At 38.1% G+C, this 20,555-nt stretch overlaps 1 protein-coding gene across 1 annotated transcript; it reads right to left on the bottom strand.

Moving 5' to 3' along the window:
- Positions 1–243: 243 nt before the first annotated feature.
- Positions 244–1,171, bottom strand: LOC127837102 (piggyBac transposable element-derived protein 4-like). The gene has a single exon (XM_052363971.1). The coding sequence runs from the start codon at positions 1,169–1,171 to the stop codon at positions 290–292; it is 882 nt and encodes a 293-aa protein (XP_052219931.1). The 3' UTR covers positions 244–289.
- Between the last annotated feature and the right edge of the window lie 19,384 nt (positions 1,172–20,555).

Below are 20,555 nucleotides of genomic sequence, written 5' to 3'. Positions count from 1 at the left end.
ATATTTATTGCTAATAATAAATAAACCACATAATAAATTATTACATTCAAAAGACAAAAAACTATGCTAAAAATGTGCATCTCATAAGTATGAAATCTCTCAACAAAACGAAAAATGCAAGATCTCAATAATGAAAACTTACAAAACAACTATTTACATAACTCACACATATATTTACATATATTACATATTTACACTGCTACACATATAAACATATATTTACACTGCCTTATGATAGGCCACGTGGCACTCCTTACACAGGTGTACATTGCAAACTTCGCATCCATAGTTATACAGTGTCACTGCGGTGTCCAACCCTGGTTTTGTGGTACTTGCATGTTGTACGCTTCGCATTGAGCCGCACATTCCTGGGACCTACGATGTTCTCTACGGGCATCAACGCTGGCCTGTCCACAGCATCATCCCTATCGCTGTGCTTGCGCTTCCGGTAGCTACCAATAAGCTCCTTCAACAGCTCCCTCCGTAAGTCGAGATGCGTGTACCTCCTTTTCATGGTTTCCCTGGTGGACCACTCCTTGTAGAGGACGTAGCTATTCACAATAGCCGAATCCAGTAGAAACCAGAAGAGGTACCGCCACCATTTCTTCGAATTCCGGCCTGATGGGTACTTGGCACGCAGCTGGTCATGCAGATCAACACCTCCCATAGACCTGTTGTAGGCTGCAACTGAGTGGGGCTGTTGTAGATGGAGGATGTTCTGGCCAGATCGACGGGTTGCATCACAAATCTCGGTGGGGTCACTTAGGCTGGACAAATGGTGAACGGGCTTGCGGTCCATCCAGACAGAGACCGTGATGTTGCTGTCCCCAAGCTGCAGGACTTGCGAGTCACCTCTTTGCCGAAGAGCTGCTGGCTTCTTCAGCTGTTGGGGAAATCCCTTCCGATTGCACCTCACTGTGCCACATGAATACAGTCCATTTTGGAGAAGGGATTTCACCAGAGGAAGTCCAGTGAAGAAATTGTTAAAGAAGACCCATCTGAATGTATTCCTAATAAATCGTGCGAGTCTCATGACAACATTGTAGGCCAGTCCATGCTCCACATTGTTACGGTCACGTCCCAGGTAAACTTCAAAATTGGCAAGGTATCCTGATCTGGAATCGCAATGCATCCAGCACTTGATGCCACACTTGATCGGTTTCGCAGGCATGTATTGTCAAAAGGATAAGCGTCCTGTGTATCCGATCATCGCTTCATCCACTGCCACATCACGAGACAATACATAGGAGTTCCTGAATGTCTGAAGTAGAGTGTCTATCACCTGGCGGATCTTTAAAAGCAGGTCATAGTTGTTAGATCCTCTGGGTGGCTCAAGGCCCCTGTCAGATGCATGGAAGTACCGGAGGATCTTGCAGTATCGGTTCCGTATCATGGTCAACTGCACTCCTCGCAGCCCAAAAAACATGTAGCTGGACCAGTACATGTCTGTTGTCGGCATCTGCACAATCCCCATCAGAATGTTGATGCCGAGGAAGGCCCGCATCTCTGTCTCTGTGACTTCAGCCCATGAGGTGTCCGTACCATCCCTTGCCATGCAGAAGGCTGCGTAGGCGTTGGTATAACCAACCAGCAGCTGGAGCAGAGCGACTGGAAAGAGGATGAAGAAGTAGTCAAGTGGTGAGCCTGTCGCCTGGTCCACCTTGCCCTCCAGCTGAGGCCCCGACTGTTCTGTGAACTCGCGCATCTGTAAGCAAAATAGATAACTAAATACTTTGTAAAGCTCACCTATTTACTGGACATACTTTGATTGATTGGTTGATTGATTGATGGACTGGTTGATTGATGGACTGATTTATTATTTGATAAATTGATTGATGGGCCGAGTGACTCATCAATTGCTGAAAGGATTGATATATGAATGTATGGAATGTTTTTTTGATCCGGCACTAAAAATTATTTTGATCATATTATTACAATCATTGTTATTATTATTATCATTATTATTATGTTCAGATACATACCACAATCGGTGACTAGTCCTGTGTCCAAGTGGCATCATCAGATATGACGACTGGTGCGTCATCATCGCTAAACGAAACGTCATCACTCTCATCAAGTGGCAAATCAATGTCAGAAGACCCAAAGCCAGAAAACTCTGAATCGTCAGAGTCACTATCAAAAATGTGTGCCATGATTATACTAAATAATAAATACGGAGTAGTTTTGAAAATCTGTAGCAATATTTTCATTGGATGTTGCATAATGTGTCCTGAATATTCATATAATTAATTTGTATTTTGCATTTTATTACCGATCGATATCCGGCAATGGTAGCGTCTTCAATAAGTCTTCAGTTCGTGTATTTATTTGCAAAATTCCAATTTGAGGCGGCTACTTTATTATGCCCCCCTTCGAAGAAGAGGGGGTATATTGCTTTGCTCATGTCGGTCGGTCCGTCCGTCCGTCCGTCCACCAGGTGGTTTCCGGATGATAACTCAAGAACGCTTGGGCCTAGGATCATGAAACTTCGTAGATACATTGATCATGACTCGCAGATGACCCCTATTGATTTTGAGGTCACTATGTCAAAGGTCAAGGTCACGGTGACCAGAAATAGTAAAATGGTTTTTGAATGATAACTCAAGAACGCATACGCCTAGGATCATGAAACTTCATGGGTAGATTGATCATGACTTGCAGATGACCCCTATTGAATTTGAGGTCACTAGGTCAAAGGTCAAGGTCACGGTGACCCGAAATAGTAAAATGGTTTCCGGATGATAACTCAAGAACGCATACGCCTAGGATCATGAAACTTCATGGGTAGATTGATCATGACTTGCAGATGATCCCTATTGATTTTGAGGTCACTAGGTCAAAGGTCAAGGTCACGGTGACCCGAACTAGTAAAATGGTTTTCGGATGATAACTCAAGAAGGCATACGCCTAGGATCATGAAACTTCATAGGTAGATTGATCATGACTTGCAGATGACCCTTATTGATTTTGAGGTCACAAGGTCAAAGGTCAAGGTCACGGTGACCCGAAATAGTAAAATGATTTTCGGATGATAACTCAAGAACGCTTTTGCCTAGGATCATGACACTTCATAGGTACATTGATAGTGACTCGCAGATGACCCCAATTGATTTTCAGGTCACAAGGTCAAGGTCACAGTGACAAAAATCGTATTCACACAATGACTGCCACTACAACGGACAGCCCATATGGGGGGCATGCATGTTTTACAAACAGCCCTTGTTTTCATTGAATTTCAAACACTTTGGCATGAAGGTGGGCATAAAGTCATCGCACTGTCCGTCTTTCTGTCTGTCTGTCGGTCCGTCTGTCCGTCAGACTTTTGCATTTAGGTTTCGATAAATGCTCATAACTTCTATGTGGCTTCAGATGTAACCTTCATATTTGGTATGCATGTGTACATGGTCAAGGCCTTTCCATAATTTTGACCCCTTTGACCTAATCTTGAACTTAGAGTCTATATTTAGGTGACAAAATCTGCGTTTAGGTTTAGAAAAAGAGTTTCAGGGGCATATGTCTTCCGATGGAGACAGCTCTTGCTCACAGCACTGTCTCTACTCATTTTCCAGGCTGACTGAGGGTTTTTTATCCCCCGCCATAGGCGGTGGGATATTGTTTTGGCGTTGTCTGTCCGTCCGTCTTTCCGTCCGTCCGGAGCCATATCTTGGAAGTGCTTTGGCGGATTTCATTGAAACTTGGAATGAGTATATATATGGATCAGAGGATGATTCATGCCAAATGGCATTGTACACCATCTGTTAATAATGGAGTTATGGCCCTTTGTATCTTGCAAAAATGCTTTTTTGAGTGTCAAATATAACACTTTTGTGTCCAGAAGCATATTGGCGGGGGATATCAATTCAACGAATTTGCTTGTTATTTCAACAATTCTACTACAATCCTTGGACACCCTGTCAACAGAGGCCCCTTAATACTGGTATTTAGCATCAACAACAAGGCCTCGCTACATGAGCTTGATCCCCGGTGCACTGGTGTAGCGTTGGGCTGCCTCCTCTTCTTTAGCAATTCCGAAGCCCATCGCTGGTGTCTGCCTTACAGTCTTGCACAGCAGGGTTTCCAGGGTCTCTTTGGAGTTTGTAGTCGCTTTCATCGTGAACACTTTATGGAAATTTGAGGCCGCAAGTCGGTATTGCTTCGCCTTCTACCATCTTGCACTGTCAGACTGGCCAATGGTCAGGCGTTCCAGCTGCCGTATGTGTTCCGGCTTTAAAGTGACCGTCAACCACGAATGACAAAAAAAAAGAAAAGTTGTAAAAAAAACGTAGTTTTTACAATTATTAGTTTATATTGCGAGGGCTGAACTGAAAACTGTTGTATCTCCTTCTTTATTTATTATGAGTTACAACAGTCTTCCGTTCACCCCTCGATTGATTAAAATATCACGATTGGTATATTACATTACTTGAAAAAAGTTCATATTTTCAGTATATTCGGTAATAAAATTTCGCGATGTGAAATCGAAAGTACATCGCGAAAATAGGTGACATAACAATATACACACTATAAGTAACACAAGTAGATTGATACTATTATATATAAAATATATACAATTCAATACGCATGCACAATTTGCATTCCTGGGTTTACCACGTGACGATGATGATCAATCTACTGGCGTTATTTATAGTTAACTGGTAGTTGCCTGGTAGACATACCCAGTAAAATTTATTACTGAATATACTGAAAATATGAAAACTTAACTTTTTTCAAGTAATGAAATAAACCAGTTGTGATAATTTAATTAATATAAACTAATAATTGTAAATAAATACGGTATATTACAACTTTTCTTTTCTTCGTTGTCGTGGTTGACAGTCACTTTGAGGAGAACTCCTGTTTGACTGCCTCACTCGTGACACTAATGTCCATTACAGATAGAGGAAAAATGTTTATAGTGTATTCATCAATGGAATGTTCTCTGCCTGTTGGCACAGTCTTACATGAAGCAGTGCCAGAAACAGTTTGATATTTAAGAAAATTACACCTTGAATATCTTCTTTTCAATGCTTGTACCAGCTGATTCTTCCTGACCTGATCAACCTGTCGGTCTCCGGCCTGTTCTGGATCAAAATCGATGCAAGCAAAAGTCACTTGGTTTTTTAGTTGTTTTCCATGAGCTTGCCTGAAAGTAAAAAAATGATTTAAATGATTTATGATAAATATTTAAGGACAAAAAGTGAAGAGAAAATTAGGATTAAAGTTAAAAAATAAACCTCTGAAATATTTTTGTGAAAATTTAAAAGGTGAAACCATTTTAATATGTTTTACTATTGTTATTTTATTCCAAATTTATATAGAACTCTTTTTGTTAATCATATGTTCAAAATTGCTAAACTACAACTATGGATTGCAAGCAAATATAAATGAATAATCTAACATAAAACAATATCATGACACAGAAAATGTATGCAGATTCTACAAGTACATTATATACCTTGTAAATACTTCTTAATGAAGGAAGTAAAGGAGAGTAACAATTGCAGATGTATATCATGAAAATGGCCTGTTCAAAAATAAATTATTTTTTTAGGCCTACAAGATTAGTGAAAAAAATACTTAACTATTCTTATGTTATGGATGGTATCCGGTTCCACATTTTATTTCTTAGTGCAAGCCCTTGGCGATGAAATCCTCAACAGCAAACATGATCACTGCAATATGAATGCATGCTTCGCCTCCCCTGCAGTTAACAAATAAATATTTATATTGATCATTTAGAAATTCTACAGTAAGAATTCTGTAAATATAATTATGTGTTCAATACATAAACATATCAATTAAAATAAAACTGTACAGTTCATGACCATGGTTTTAGTAGTAGAAGTAACAGAATTGTCACATCTGATTTGAGAGAACAGCCCCTTTCACAAATCAATAATTATTTTGGCAAGAAATGTGCAGTACAATGTGATACAGTAATAAAGTGAGAAGATTTACAAAGGATACGTAAAGTGTTTGTTTAAAATGATGCATAGCTAAGATTTTATTTACCCTGCAACGCAAGCTCATGAACCTCCAATGGGGACGCCAGTCTCCTCAAGGGCTATGAACATCTGGTAGGCCTTATCTTGGTAAGATTAAGTACTTTGCCATGAACTGTTTCACCTTTGTGTTTGCTACGAATGTCTCCGCATGTTGCAGTCTCTGGACAAATCCTTCCTCCAAATATTTAAATGTTTTCAACGACTTGTAAGCTCTGACACTTCCTTTGTCAAAAGACTTCCCAGCTTTCTATCAAGTAATGTTTAAGTTTTTCAATGTCAAAATCTGGTACACCAGTTAAATTATCTTTCCACTCTAGCGATGAAAACAATTCTTAATAGAAAACTTATCTTCCATTGTGTCATGTCAGTATTCACGTCTGAGTACACAGCAATGTAATCAGGAAATGAAGAGCCCCCAGTTCTGCAAATTTCGTCGGGTCGATTTTTAGCTCACCTGAGCACAACGTGCTCATGGGGAGCTTTTGCGATTGCCTTTTTTCCGTTGTGCGTTGTCCCTTGTGCGGCGTCCGGCGTCAACATTTGCCTTGTAATCACTCTAGAGGCCACATTTATTGTCCAATCTTCATGAAATTTGGTCAGAAGATTGGTCTCAATGATATCTTGGATGAGTTCGAAAATGGTTACGTTTGCTTGAAAAACATGGCTGCCAAGGTGCGTGGCATCTTTCCTTGTATGGCTATATATGGCTATTAAAAAATCTTGTTAACACTCTAGAGGCCACATTTACTGTCCGATCTTCATGAAACTTGGTCAGAAGATTAATTCCAATAATATCTTGGACGAGTTCGAAAATGATGCCGGTTGGTTGAAAAACATGGCCGCCAGGGGGCGGGGCATTTTTCCTTATATGGCTATAGTAAAACCTTGTTAACACCTTAGAGGCCACATTTATTTTCCGATCTTCATGAAACTTGCTCAGAAGATTTTCCCCAATAATATCTTGGATGAGTTCAAAAATGGTAACCTTTGCTTGAAAAACATGGCTGCCAAGGGGCCGGGCATTTTTCCTTAAATGGCTGTATATGGTTATTATAGTAAAATCTTGTTAACACTCTAGAGGCCACATTTATTTTCCAATCTTCATGAAACTTGGTAAAAAAATTCATCACAATAATATATTGGACGAGTTCCAAAACGGTGCCGGTTGGTTGAAAAACATGGCCGCCAGGGGGCTGGGCATTTTTCCTTATATGGCTATAGTAAAACCTTGTTAACACTATAGAGGCCACATTTATTTTCCTATCTTCATGAAATTTCGTCAGAAGAATGGTCCCAATGATATCTTAGATGAGTTCGGAAATGGCTTCAATTGCTTTAAAAACATGGCCACCAGGGGGCGGGGCATTTTTCCTTACATGGCTATATATGGCTATAGTAAAATCTTGTTAACACTCTAGAGACCACATTTATTGTCCAATCTTCATGAAACTTGGTCAGAAGATTCATCCCAATAATATTTTGGACGAGTTCAAAAATGATGCCGGTTGGTTGAAAAACATGGCCGCCAGGGGGCAGGGCATTTTTCCTTATATGGCTATAGCAAAACCTTATTAACACTCTAGAGGCCACATTTATTTTCCGATCTTCATGAAACTTGCTCAGAAGATTTGTCCCATTGATATCTTGGATGAGTTCAAAAATGGTTACCTTTGCTTGAAAACATGGCTGCAAAGGGGTGGGGCATTTTTTCTTATATGGCTGTATATGGCTATAGTAAAATCTTGTTAACACTCTAGAGGCCACATTTATAGTCCTATCTTCATGAAACTTGGTCAGAAAATTCATCCCAATAATATATTTGACGAGTTCGAAAATGGTGCCGGTTGGTTAAAAACATGGCGGCCAGGGGGCAGGGCATTTTTCCTTTTATGGCTATAGTAAAACCTTGTTAGCACAATAGGGGCCACATTTATTTTCCGATATTCATGAAATTAAGTCAGAAGAATGGTCCCAATGATATCTTGGATAAGCTCGAAAATGGTTTCGGTTGCTTTAAAAACATGGCCCCAGGGGGCGGGGCATTTTCATGTCCCCCACTTTAGTAGTGGTGGACATATTGTTTTTGCCCTGTCTGTCTGTTGGTCTGTTGGTCTGTCTGTCTGTTTGCGCCAACTTTAACATTTTGCAATAACTTTTGCTATATTGAAGATGGCAACTTCATATTTGGCATGCATGTGTATCTCATGAAGCTGCACATTTTTAGTGGTGAAAGGTCAAGGTCAAGGTCATCCTTCAAGGTCAGAGGTAAAATATATGTGGCCAAAATCGCTCATTTTATGAATACTTTTGCAATATTGAAGATAGCAACTTGATATTTGGCATGCATGTGTATCTCATGGAGCTGCACATTTTGAGTGGTGAAAGGTCAAGGTCAAGGTCATCCTTCAAGGTCAGAGGTCAATTATATGTGACCAAAATAGCTCATTTTATGAATACTTTTGCAATATTGAAGATAGCAACTTGATATTTGGCATGCATGTGCATCTCATGGAGCTGCTCATTTTGAGTGGTGAAGGTCAAGGTCATCCTTCAAGGTCAGAGGTCAAATATATGTGGCCCAAATCGCTTATTTTATGAATACTTTTGCAATATTGAAGATAGCAACTTGATATTTGGCATGCATGTGTATCTCATGGAGCTGCACATTTTGAGTGGTGAAAGGTCAAGGTCAAGGTCATCCTTCACAAGGTCAAGGTCATCCTACAATGTCAAACATCATATAGGGGGACATTGTGTTTTACAAACACATCTTGTTCCTTATATGGCTATATATGGCTATAGTTAAATCTTGTTAACACTCTTGAGACCACATTTATTGTCCGATCTTCATGAAACTTGGTCAGAAAATTCATCCCAATAATATTTTGAACGAGTTAAAAAATGATGCCGGTTGGTTGAAAAACATGGCCGCCAGGGGGCAGGGCATTTTTCCTTATATGGCTATAGTAAAACCTTGTTAACACTCTAGAGGCCACATTTATTTTCCGATCATCATGAAACTTTGTCAGAAGATTTGTCCCAATGATATCTTGGACAAGTTCAAAAATGGTTCCAGTTGCTTCAAAAACATGGCCACCAGGGGGCAGGGCATTTTTCCTTATATGAATTCATGAATCTTCATGAAACTTTGTCAGAATATTTGTTTAAATGATATCTTGGATGTCTATGAAAATGGTTGTGGTCTGTTGAAAAACGTGGCTGCCAGGGTGTTCACTAGTCATGAAAGTTGGTAAGAACATTTTGTTCTAATGACATCTTGTGCTGCACAGAACAGGTCAGTTCCTTTCCTCTCAGGTGAGCGACTTTGGGCCTTTCAGGCCCTATTGTTAAGAAAAGCGTCTGGATGATCATGAGTGCAGGATTATACAGATGCTTATTTGAATTGGTCTATTGAAAAAGATTCAGCAGCTGACATCTGGCATACAACATCACACCAACAGCAACAACAATTTGAGCCATGCTTTTTTGTTTGTCACTGATAACACAGCTGATGATAGCTGCTAGAGTTTGATCTTTTGTTCTGATAATTTTGGATTGATCTCTAACTTAAAGTTCATTAAATCGTTTTCAGAGTTCACTTTAAATTCTTTTTCTGACCGATTTGACAATTTTGACACTTCTTGTAGTTATTGGCCAAAAAAAATTGGTCTGTTTCTGGTCTCCTTGGGGAAAAAAAACGGTTGGTAGGTAGGGATTTTGTTTTTGGTTATTTTTGGTACTAAAATGGAAGGCTACTTATAAAGCTTTTAATACTAAATACATGTATACATATGCTTTGTTTGCTTGATATTACATCTTACATGAACGAAAATGGAAAAAAAAGAATAATAATAATATGTTTTTTTTTTGTGACCCCAAAATTGAGGGTCGTCACCGATTGGGGAGACAAGGTCGTGTGACCTGAAACAGACCTTTTTTTTTGGCCTTATGTCCTTGCTTACACATTTTGTCATTGCTGACCTGTATTTACAACCTTTTGAGAGATGTTTCATTACTGTTTCTGGTCCTTTTCCATTCATCAGTGCTTTGATTGCAGTCTGTTCTGCACAGTCTGTTCAGTTATGATTTTAAATCTCTCTGTTGCACTATACATCACTGTTACCTATAAAGGAACAAAAGACAACATAATTTTTAGGGAAAAATATTAACTTTATAGATCATACAAGGATTGGAAATTTTTACAATTCACCATTTATTTGCATTAAAATGAGTTATTGTCAGGTTATTTTTATGATTAGATGATTTTGATCACAACTAAGTAATAAACTGTGCATTTTACAATATTACTGGAACTTTTATTATGGCCCCAAAGGAGGGCATATAGTTATCGGACCGTCCGTCCGTCTTTCTGTCTGTCTTTCTGTCACACTTTGCGTTTAGTTTTTTTACACACTCTTACAGGAATCTTTGCATACCTACCATGTTGTGGAAGTTTTACCACATGAGTCTGAAAATCAAAGGACTATCTGAAAGATTTTCGGTGACAACTTATGAATGTTTTTCATAATCCCTCTTACAGTACCACTAAATGACTCATAAGGTTTCACTTCAACTGTGTATTCATTGTTGGAAAAAACAGTTGCTGGTTTACAAACCAAAGTGTCAAAGGCCATCTGCCAAGCATCAGGTGGCTCTAGCTTAGCTGCGACAGACTAACATCCACAAATGATATTAGTACCCAAAATAACAGGACAAAATCGACTAGACTGGGTGTCTGGAACAACTAAAACAGGCAAAGCTAAATCAAAATTCAACAATGGAATAGAAATGGAGGTTTCAATAAAACCAAGTATTTCTAACTGGTTTCCATTTGCAACAGAACCATTTAAATCAATACCCAAGTTGGATCTATCACAGAGAGGAGGTCTATTTGGAAGAGACCATTGCAGGGATGAAGCAACTGGGCGATTTCGTTGATTATATCGTCGTGGCTTCCCTTTAATCACCCGGATCAAAAGCACCGGAGATATCACTTCGCCCTAAAATCTGGCAATTATCATATCCGCAGCGCTAAGTGGCTTCTGTTTATTACCGAATACACGCCAAAGTCAATCAACTGACCGAATCGACAAAACTCCGCCCCCTGGCGTAGTAAATTACCTATTGAAAATTGATAAGCAACCATTTACAGCGCTCGTCATTCGGGTATTTGGCAGGAATCTCTTGACCAAGCAGAGTGAAATCACTGAAGCGTGTAAGTGTTACAAACAATGTTTTTACTGCTATTGTCAAGTTTTTTGGGGGTTATTATCTGATGAACGGCGCCTTTATGATAGTGAGCAATAAATAAAGTAACACTGTGACAAACTCTCACCACGATAAAAAATTATAACGATTATTAGGGCCGCTATTTCTTTACCATTTAGTCAATAGTTACTGTCAATACCACGGGCCTGGCAAAAGCATTTAACAAAAACAATTTCTCCACAAAAACACATGAAATCTTGTTTCAACAGGAATTTGTTAGCATTTCTGTTTATTAGTTTCATTATTATAATATTTTGGGAAAGGTAAAGTTTGATTGAGAAACCAACAATTTCGGAAATAAAAAGTATACCATTCACTCGTACTATATTTGGGATATGTTAAAAATTCGGACATTTAAAGATAGGGACATTTATGTGTTGGTTTGTTGTTGATAGTTTGTAAAACTATGTTTTATGATATTTCAGGCAACTAGAATGGATGGTGGCAATTATCTGGGCCTTTCTGTCAAGAAATATGCTTGAAAAACATTCATTTATTTGAGCCTAGAAATCATCCACCACTTACAGAAAACGTTTTAACAACAGAAGCTGTCAAAGCTGATGTATATCATGTCCAAATGACCAAATATAACTGTTAAACAATATGAAGTGAGATGCTTTATTTTCTGATGTTTTCTTTTTCCCTTTCAAATGATGTAAATTGGTGTGATTCTATGTTTAAAATTAAATAGTTAATTTTAAAACATTTTTGCAACATACTGTTACATTGATGTTAACATTATTATATTATTTTGGTTATCTGTGTTGTTTATCAAGATGACAAAAGTTATTTATATACAAATAAAGCTTAGTAAGACTTATGAAGGTATGACTTATGAAGGTACTTATAGTTTTTTATGTATAACCATAATTTTTCAAGTGATAATACAGTCAATGACATTAATGTAATGTAGTAAAGCTTCTTTTAATAATTGTCCTAAATGATTGTTCATATTTATAAGGTTGGAATAACAGACAGTTTTCACACTGCGAAAAAGTGGCAACAACTTTTTTTGGGCCAGTGAAACCTCTGGGTCATGGTTCATAATGGTCTATTGGTGATCGCAAAAGATCCACTTCTCCCTAAAACTGCCTCACTTCTCCCTCTCCAGAGCTGAGGGAGAAGTGACTTCTCCCAAAAATTGGAGTCTAGCTTGATCCCTGCATTGTGTACACACCGGTCTTACTGACCTGTGTACTAACACGAAAGGAATTGTGGGTAGCAATTCTTTTACGAGTGAAAAGCGAAATTAGGTCAGGTAATCGTGCTTCTGATAAACGCTATCAGTCTTAGAAGAGATTCAAAATCACATTTAAACATAATTAAAATTAAAAAACATTTCTTTAAACAACATTCCGTTTTAAACACACAATAAAAAACTATTTTTCTTTCATTATTAACATTTTCATTCCTATGCAGAACTACTTTGGCGGAAGCATAATTCCCCAAACCAGGGGAATGTGATGTGTTTTAGTATAGAGGTGACAATAAGGTAGTGACGTCACCATCTATGTATAAAATGGGAAGAGACTGGTAAAATGAATATGATGATGTAGAAACCATGGAACCAGTATCCATTAAAGCAACAGAAGGAACTGAATGAAAAACTATATTGGTTCAATTAGAATCACTGACCAAACGATCTGCAACAGAACAACTTGTTTGGGAAACATATGAAAAATTGGAATGGCCTTGATATTCACCTACCTCTGGGCGGCCGCTAACAGAGGTGGTTAAACTTTTGGGTACCTGATTCTTCCCCTGCCTCGGTAGCCATTACATGGCCCGCGAGCACTGTTGGGTTTTTCAGTACTGCTGCAAGGTAGAATATGGAGGGTACAAAGATTGCTGGACCTCGGGCGCCTGCGAAAAAGAAAGCTGTAAAGACATTGAGTAGAGTTTCTTCATTATATCATTTAACCGCTTGTCTACATTGGACTGAATCCCTGTAACCAGAGAATTGAACTTTACCTCTAAATCTCTGAGTTGTTTTTGCATTTCCGGAGGTTGATTATAACATTCGAATGGGTCCTAGTTTTTGGAGGGTCAGACAACTTAAGTTCTCTTTAAACCTGCCGGATATCCCTTGCAGCTGGTCATATTGTTGGGATGAATCGAGTTTATGCCAAGTGCTGCTCTTTAATGCCTCTGAGGGAAGGCCTGACCACAAGAGCTTGCACATCAGCTCATTCTTTGCTGAGCGAGGAAGGTGACCACCTTCAAACGCCTGTTCCAGAATGGCCTCCAACCTACACCCAAATGAAGTAACAGTTTCTTCAGACTTTTGGGACGCATTGAAAAATTCTTTCATGGTAATACCCTTACGGGCAGGCTCAACAAAATTAAAATCTAGTTTTTGGAAAATCAAATCAAAAGAGGCTGAGTCACCCAAAGAAACAAGTTTTCGAGCTGTTCCTCTCAAAGAATTTCTAATGGCTTGAAAAACTTGTGAAGCAGTGTAAGTGCTATCATGCATCAAACAATCACTTCATGACGCCATTCGTAGAACGTCATCTCATTCCTGAATTTTACTTGAAAAATTTGTTTTGAAGCAGGTTTATTCCTTCTTGAAGACAAAGTGCCAATGGAAGACAATACGTCTTCTTCTAACCACAATGGCCGAACGGCAATTGTGGCCCCCAGGCGCCAGCAACTGGAACCCTTCATATATACTTGACTTACTTTGGTGTTGACATCTTCGGTCTTCGCTTCTGTCCGACATCTTTGTTGGGCATGAAGACTTCATTTCTGCGCATGTTGCGTTTTGCTCGACGTATTGTTGTCATCAGATTATCTTCGTGAATCCTTACCAGGTCTTCTTTGTCTGTCGTTGATGTAGATCCAAAGTCATACTGTATGACTCCATGTTCATTTTTGGTTTGACACCCTTTTTTAACCAGGTTTTCCGTAGGAAAAAACTGGTTATAAGATTGGCGAATGTCGGCGGGCGGGCGGGCTGGCTGGCGGGCGGAACAAGCTTGTCCGGGCCATAACTTTGAGATATTTAAATCATTTGGCACATTTGATCACCATCATTAGATGGTGTGTCGCGCGAAAGAATTACGTCGGTGTCTCCAAGGTCAAGGTCACACTTTGAGTTCAAAGGTCAAAAATGGCCATAAATGAGCTTGTCCAAGCCATAACTATGTCATTTATTGTGAGATTATAAAATCATTTGGCACATTTGTTCACCATCATTGGACGGTGTGTCACGCGAAAGAATTACGTAAATACCTTCATTGTCAAGGTCGCCACGACTAAAAATAGATTGATTTTGAAACAAGGGTGGTAACTTTGAACAATTAGTAACAATGCACATTTTGAGTTGGTCTCCCTTTATCAGACTTTTTTTAGCTCGTCTGTCATGAAGTGACATGGTGAGCTTATGTGACCGTGTGATGTCCGGCGTCCGTATGTGCGTGCGTGCGTGTGTGCGTGCATCCGTCAACAATTTGTTTGTGTAGACAGTAGAGGTCACAGTTTTCATCAATCTTTATGAAATTTGATCAGAATGTTTATCTTGATGAAATCTGGGTTGGGATTGTTTATGGGTCATATGGGGTCAAAAACTAGGTCACTAGGTCAAAAACTAGGTCAAATAATAGAAAAAACCTTGTGTAGACAATAGAGGTTGCAGTTTTCATCCAATCTTTATACAATTTGGTCAGAATGTTTATCTTGATGAAATCTGGGTTGGGATTGTATTTGGGTCATCTGGGGTCAAAAACTATGTCACAAGGTCAAAAACTAGGTCAAATAATAGAAAAAACCTTGTGTATACAGTAGAGGTCACATTTTCATCCAATCTTTATGAAATTTGGTCAGAATGTTAATCTTGATATAATCTGGGTTGGGATTGTATTTGGGTCATCTGGGGTCAAAAACTAGCTCACTAGGTCAAAAACTAGGTCAAATAATAGAAAAACCTTGTGTAGACAATAGAGGTCGCAGTTTTCATCCAATCTTTATGAAATTTGGTCAGAATAATTATCTTGATGAAATCTGGGTTGGGATTGTATTTGGGTCATCTGAGGTCTAAAACTAGGTCACTAGGTCAAATAATAGAAAAACCGTAAACAATTTGTTTGTGTAGACAGTAGAGGTCATAGTTTTCATCCAATCTTTATGAAATTCGGTCAGAATGTTAATCTTGATGAAATCTAGGTTGGGATTGTATTTGGGTCATCTTGGGTCAAAAACTTGGTCACTAGGTCAAAAACTAGGTCACTAGGTCAAATAATAGAAAAACAATGTATAGACAATAGAGGTCACAGTTTTCATCCAATCTTTATGAAATTTGGTCAGAATGGTTATCTTGATGAAATCTGGGTTGGGATTGTATTTGGGTCATCTGGGGTCAAAAACTAGGTCACTAGGTCAAATAATAGAAAAACCTTGTGTAGACAATAGAGGTCACAGTTATCATCCAATCTTTATAAAATTTGATCAGAATGTTTATCTTGTTGAAATCTGAGTTGGGATTGTATTTGGGTCACCGCGGGTCAAAAACTAGGTCAATAGGTTAAATAATAGAAAAACCTTGTGTAGACAATATTGGTCACAGTTTTCATCTAATCTTTATTAAATTTGGTCAAAATGTTTATCTTGATGAAATCTGGGTTGGGATTGTATTTGGTTAGTCAGCTGAGCGATTCAGGGCCATCATGGCCCTCTTGTTTTCAAATTGAAATCAAGGTTGCCACGAGTAAAAATAGATCTTAACAATGCACATTTTGAATTGTCTCCCTATCCGACTTTTTTTCAAATTGAAAACCTGGTTTTGTGACAAATTTGGCCCTTGTTAAAGAAGTTCGGCAGCTCTGATCCGTGGTCAAAGGAGGTGAACAAGTAGTCAACCTGACATTGCACAAGTTCACACAAACTTTGCAGAGCCTCCTTTGGAGGCATCCATGATGTTGGATGTCTGAATACTTTTCCAGGCATTTTGAAGGTCATCTGTCTAAATTCTGCTAATGTCAGATGATCGGGGTTGAAACTGTTTGGACAGTACATATTTTTGACGACTTTGAAGAATAGGCTATGGTCAAGGTTTGCTGATGAAGGTGTGCCACATTCCTTGAAATTTGAGTAATGTAGAATATCCTTCACAGCTCCAGGGATGTTGAGGCAAGTAGACATCCACCTTTCATGTGTCATACCATTCCTTTTCGGCACAAAGTCATTTTGTCCACAACAACAAATTACAGCTATATTCGCTGCAGCATATCTGAAACCAAAGCATTGTTATATGGTTTCTATCATCTTTGTAATATTGTACAACTCCAGTTTTCTTTTCTGTAGAAGCACATACAAGCTGCTCCGGAATGTTTCTTCTTCATTTCTTGGCCAGTGCAATGAAAGTGCAAAAAGATGAATGACAATGCTGTCAATGTCTCCAGATGTGACAACACTTAATATGTGTTGGGTACAACTCACTCTACCTATCAGTGTGTTTAGCCAATCTATCTGAGCTATTTCTGCCTCTCCCTTTCTCTGGTTTATCTCTGTAACCACTGTCTTGGATTCATCCCCATCTTGTGTGTAGACTGTCTTTACAGGATGAGTTGAAGGAGATCAAGCACAACTTTCAGTGCACTGACACTTGGCCATAATCAATGCGCTGTCAACTATAATCTTGATGGCTTTGTTAATATTTAGTTTCTGAGTGTTTCTGGCCAGTGTCTCTGGCTAGATAATTACTGATCATTCTCTTAACTTCAATTGTATTTACAGTGGCAGATTTGGAGAGTTTATGGTTGCACAAAATGTAAGACTTTTTGTAATGCCAGAATTGGTAGTACATGTATAATACTAAATACTGTTGATAGAGCATGGTAGTTTATTGCCAGTTCTTGAGTATTGAGTTGCTGGATGACTCCACAGTCACGCTTGTTGAATGTTGCTAGAGCGGAATCAAATAAGCAGTAGAGCTTTGACAATTTGTTTGCTAAGTTAAATGCTTTATTTTTAGATTTCTGTAAAGTATCTTTGTTGATGAAAAGAGTCAGGAAAAGATTCTGAATTTCCAGGGGAACATTTAGTAGCCACTCCTTTTCGATAATTACACTACGCCAGTCAAGTCTGTTGTTCACCCAAGGTATCACCTCTTCAAAACAAGAAACAAATAGCTTTTGTTGATCATTACACTGATTGAAATTGAGATTGTTGTCTTTGTCGATCTCCGTTATTTTCACTACAAGCGTCACAAATGAATATAATCGTTTTGACACATACGAGTTTTGTAGCTCAAATCGATGTAAGTATCCTTCCTCACCTGTTTTGCATTAGTGCTGCAACAATAGGCCAGAAACCGTATTGCAATATATTGTCAGTTCAAAAACCCGTATTGCAATATATTGCTAACTTGTTCCAGAATTATAACTCGCCAGCTAATCACCAAAACCAACTTAATTACATGAACATAACTTTTGTATTGTATGTTTAGGTTCTAGTTATATCCTTTTGTCAATTCTAGCCTTTTTTACAAAATGCCTTATAAACACAATTAACTTGTTTTTTGGCTTTCCAAAGCATTTTGTTATGTAAGATTAGTATTGTCATTTGTCCATCGGATATTCCCATTAAACATGCAGTGCAATTGTGTACTGTATACTGTATAGTGTATACAATAAAGCCATGGGACATTAACATTAATTTATTATACATATGCTGTAAGTACAATGAGACCAAGTCATTATTTTATTCAAACTGGTAAAGTATATTTATTGCTCAGTTTACAGTTCAACTATTCTTGCTGACTCCCATGTAACAATTCTACTCCGTAAAATAGACTTTTTAGAATGCCATGTTTAAGTAACAATTTATTTTACTAAACACCGATTTGTTTTGCTTAAATTGGTATCATTATTTCGAATGACTTTTCTGGACGAAATGTGAATTAATTTTTGTAGAATTTTCATACAGGTATGATGAAAATCGTATCGCAATACAATATGCGGATTGCGTATTGCGATATATATACCGGTATATTGTTGCAGCACTATTCTGCATACATATTTGTCTAGGGTACCTTCTTGTAGAAAAATTATTTCTGGGCACGTTAAACTATGGTCTTTCAGTAAGACACAATTTCTGCTATTTCATCTTTGTAGGGCAAGTCTGTTTCCTTGGCGTCAATGAAAACATAAACATCACCATGGTGACCAATACAGCACTGTCCACAGCTAACAGCCAAACATTTGACATCACTTGATACTTATTCTTATAAGCTTCTTGTAATACTATTGTCAAGGTTTGTATATGAGTGGGTAACGCTATTGCTGACAAAATTGATATCAATTTTAAATGCAGCAACTTTACGGTTGTTGTTTTCAGTTATGGTCTTTTGACACTTTTTCAACACACTTTCAAGAGTGTTCAGATATGCCCACTTTTCTTTCAATTCAATCTCATGCTGCAGCAGGGTTTCAACGTGTCTAGAAAAATGGTTCTCAAATAAACATTTTCTACCATTCAAATGTGGAAAACTTGGTTTTATGACCAATAAACAATGTTTTACGTGTCAGCGTTTTTTTTCCTTCTTTAACTAGTACCGGGGAACGGTACCTTTCCCAAAGCCTACCGGAGGCTTCCCAATTTTAGCACCGGACCTGTCCCAATCTCGATAAGTACCGTTCCGAACGATTTTAGGTGCCGTTCCCAATAGCCAGTGCCTTTTATTTTCGCTGAGAATATCTTTTGATATTGTCGAGCCTTTCATTTTCGGCCATTAATTTTCGCAGGACATTGTTGCGTAGAAAGTAAACAAAACTTTTCAAATGGGGCGCAACTCTAACCGCTGTGTAAAATGTGAATGGATTACATAACCGCGACGAGTGATCGATATTTCCCGTGAAAGAATTCCATCGCTAAGACCAGTCTTCCTTACATCAATAAACTTTCTCAACACTAATTTTTCGTTGACATTAAAAAAAACGTAACCGTATTGAGTTAAATGCGCATATTACTTCTATGTATAGTTTTTTAAGTGTCAAATCCGGACAGTAACTATTCGGATACGGATATAAACAAATAAAAGTTTAACATAAAATTAAAAATAATGAGACATGGGTGTAAAATCCTATAGTTATTTACAACATATACATAAGCATTTAATGGCAGATGATCTTAATATCTTATTTGAGGATTTGAAAAAAAATCAAAACAAAATATAAGACTTACCTTTGAAAATTATTGTTAAAGCATTCCACTCTAAAAACTCATTTTGGTTACGTGTGACTATTCTCACTGTCTATTGTTAAAAGATGTCAAACCAGTACAAGATCCATTGTTGTTGTTTTTGTTTAGTTTTAAGTTTTTAATTTAACTCACATGAAACATTGCAGGGCTTGTAAGACTTTTAAGGGCTAAAACAAAATTATTAATATTATTTTTTATGCAACCTCAGTGCTTATGCCTATCACTGGAAGATATTTTTCCAATTGACGGGCACATTCTAACTGAAGTGGCAATAACACAATTTTCACATGACATGATACGATAGCCAAATATCATAACCGTACTGTAGTTTTTCTGTCAAAACCTAGAGTTTAAAATGCTTTGTGATGCAGAATATAGCCCCTAATGATAGATTACATGCATTTTAAAGGTTCCCAATTCATCAATTTTGCGACTCGAATTTTTCCCAATTCATTGATTTCGCGACTCGTTTTTTCCCAATTTGAAGATTTCACGACTCGAAAAATTCCCAATTGTAGGGGTACAGGTACCTTTCCCCTTTGGGGAAAAAAAACGCTGCTTGTGTGAAATTCTGCTAGTTCCAAAACATCATAACACCAATTTAAGCATTGAGCAATCTCCTTGTATAATTCATACACAGAGCTAAAATCTGTCTGAACAGCTGACTTTAATTGTATGATTTCAACAATTTCCTTAAAGATATGCTGGCATATTTTCAACTGATCATGATGCTTACCAGCATTATCGAATAATAGCACTGAGTATCACTAATCTTTGGCCTTCCTCATCAAGAAATCAAGTCTGATATTTTCTCAATTCATTCAAAATATTGCTTCTAAACACCTGCTGTAGTAGTAGAAAAACCGCCCTGAGACATCGTTTCCATAAGTCGCCTAATACCGTTCGGCCCATGAAGCCTGGATACATTGTCTGCTAGTGTATTAAAATGACCTGGGTAGTAAACAGAGGGCATACGAAAGTTAAACACTGCGCTTAACCAGACAACACGGCATAACGAGTCCATTACAATTGGGTGTCTGCTCGAACCCTTGTTAATAACGGCACAGGCTGCAATGTTATCAC

The sequence above is a fragment of the Dreissena polymorpha genome, chromosome 1 (genome assembly GCF_020536995.1).
Source record: "Dreissena polymorpha isolate Duluth1 chromosome 1, UMN_Dpol_1.0, whole genome shotgun sequence".
NCBI classification, from domain to species: Eukaryota; Metazoa; Mollusca; class Bivalvia; order Myida; family Dreissenidae; genus Dreissena; species Dreissena polymorpha.
The sequence above is the reverse complement of the archived record's forward strand: the minus strand, read 5'-3'. Positions and strand labels throughout refer to the sequence as shown.

Coding starts and splice junctions, on each gene's coding strand:
- LOC127837102 (XM_052363971.1), bottom strand. CDS start 1,171: ATGCCTGCGAAACCGATCAAGTGTGGCATCAAGTGCTGGATGCATTGC.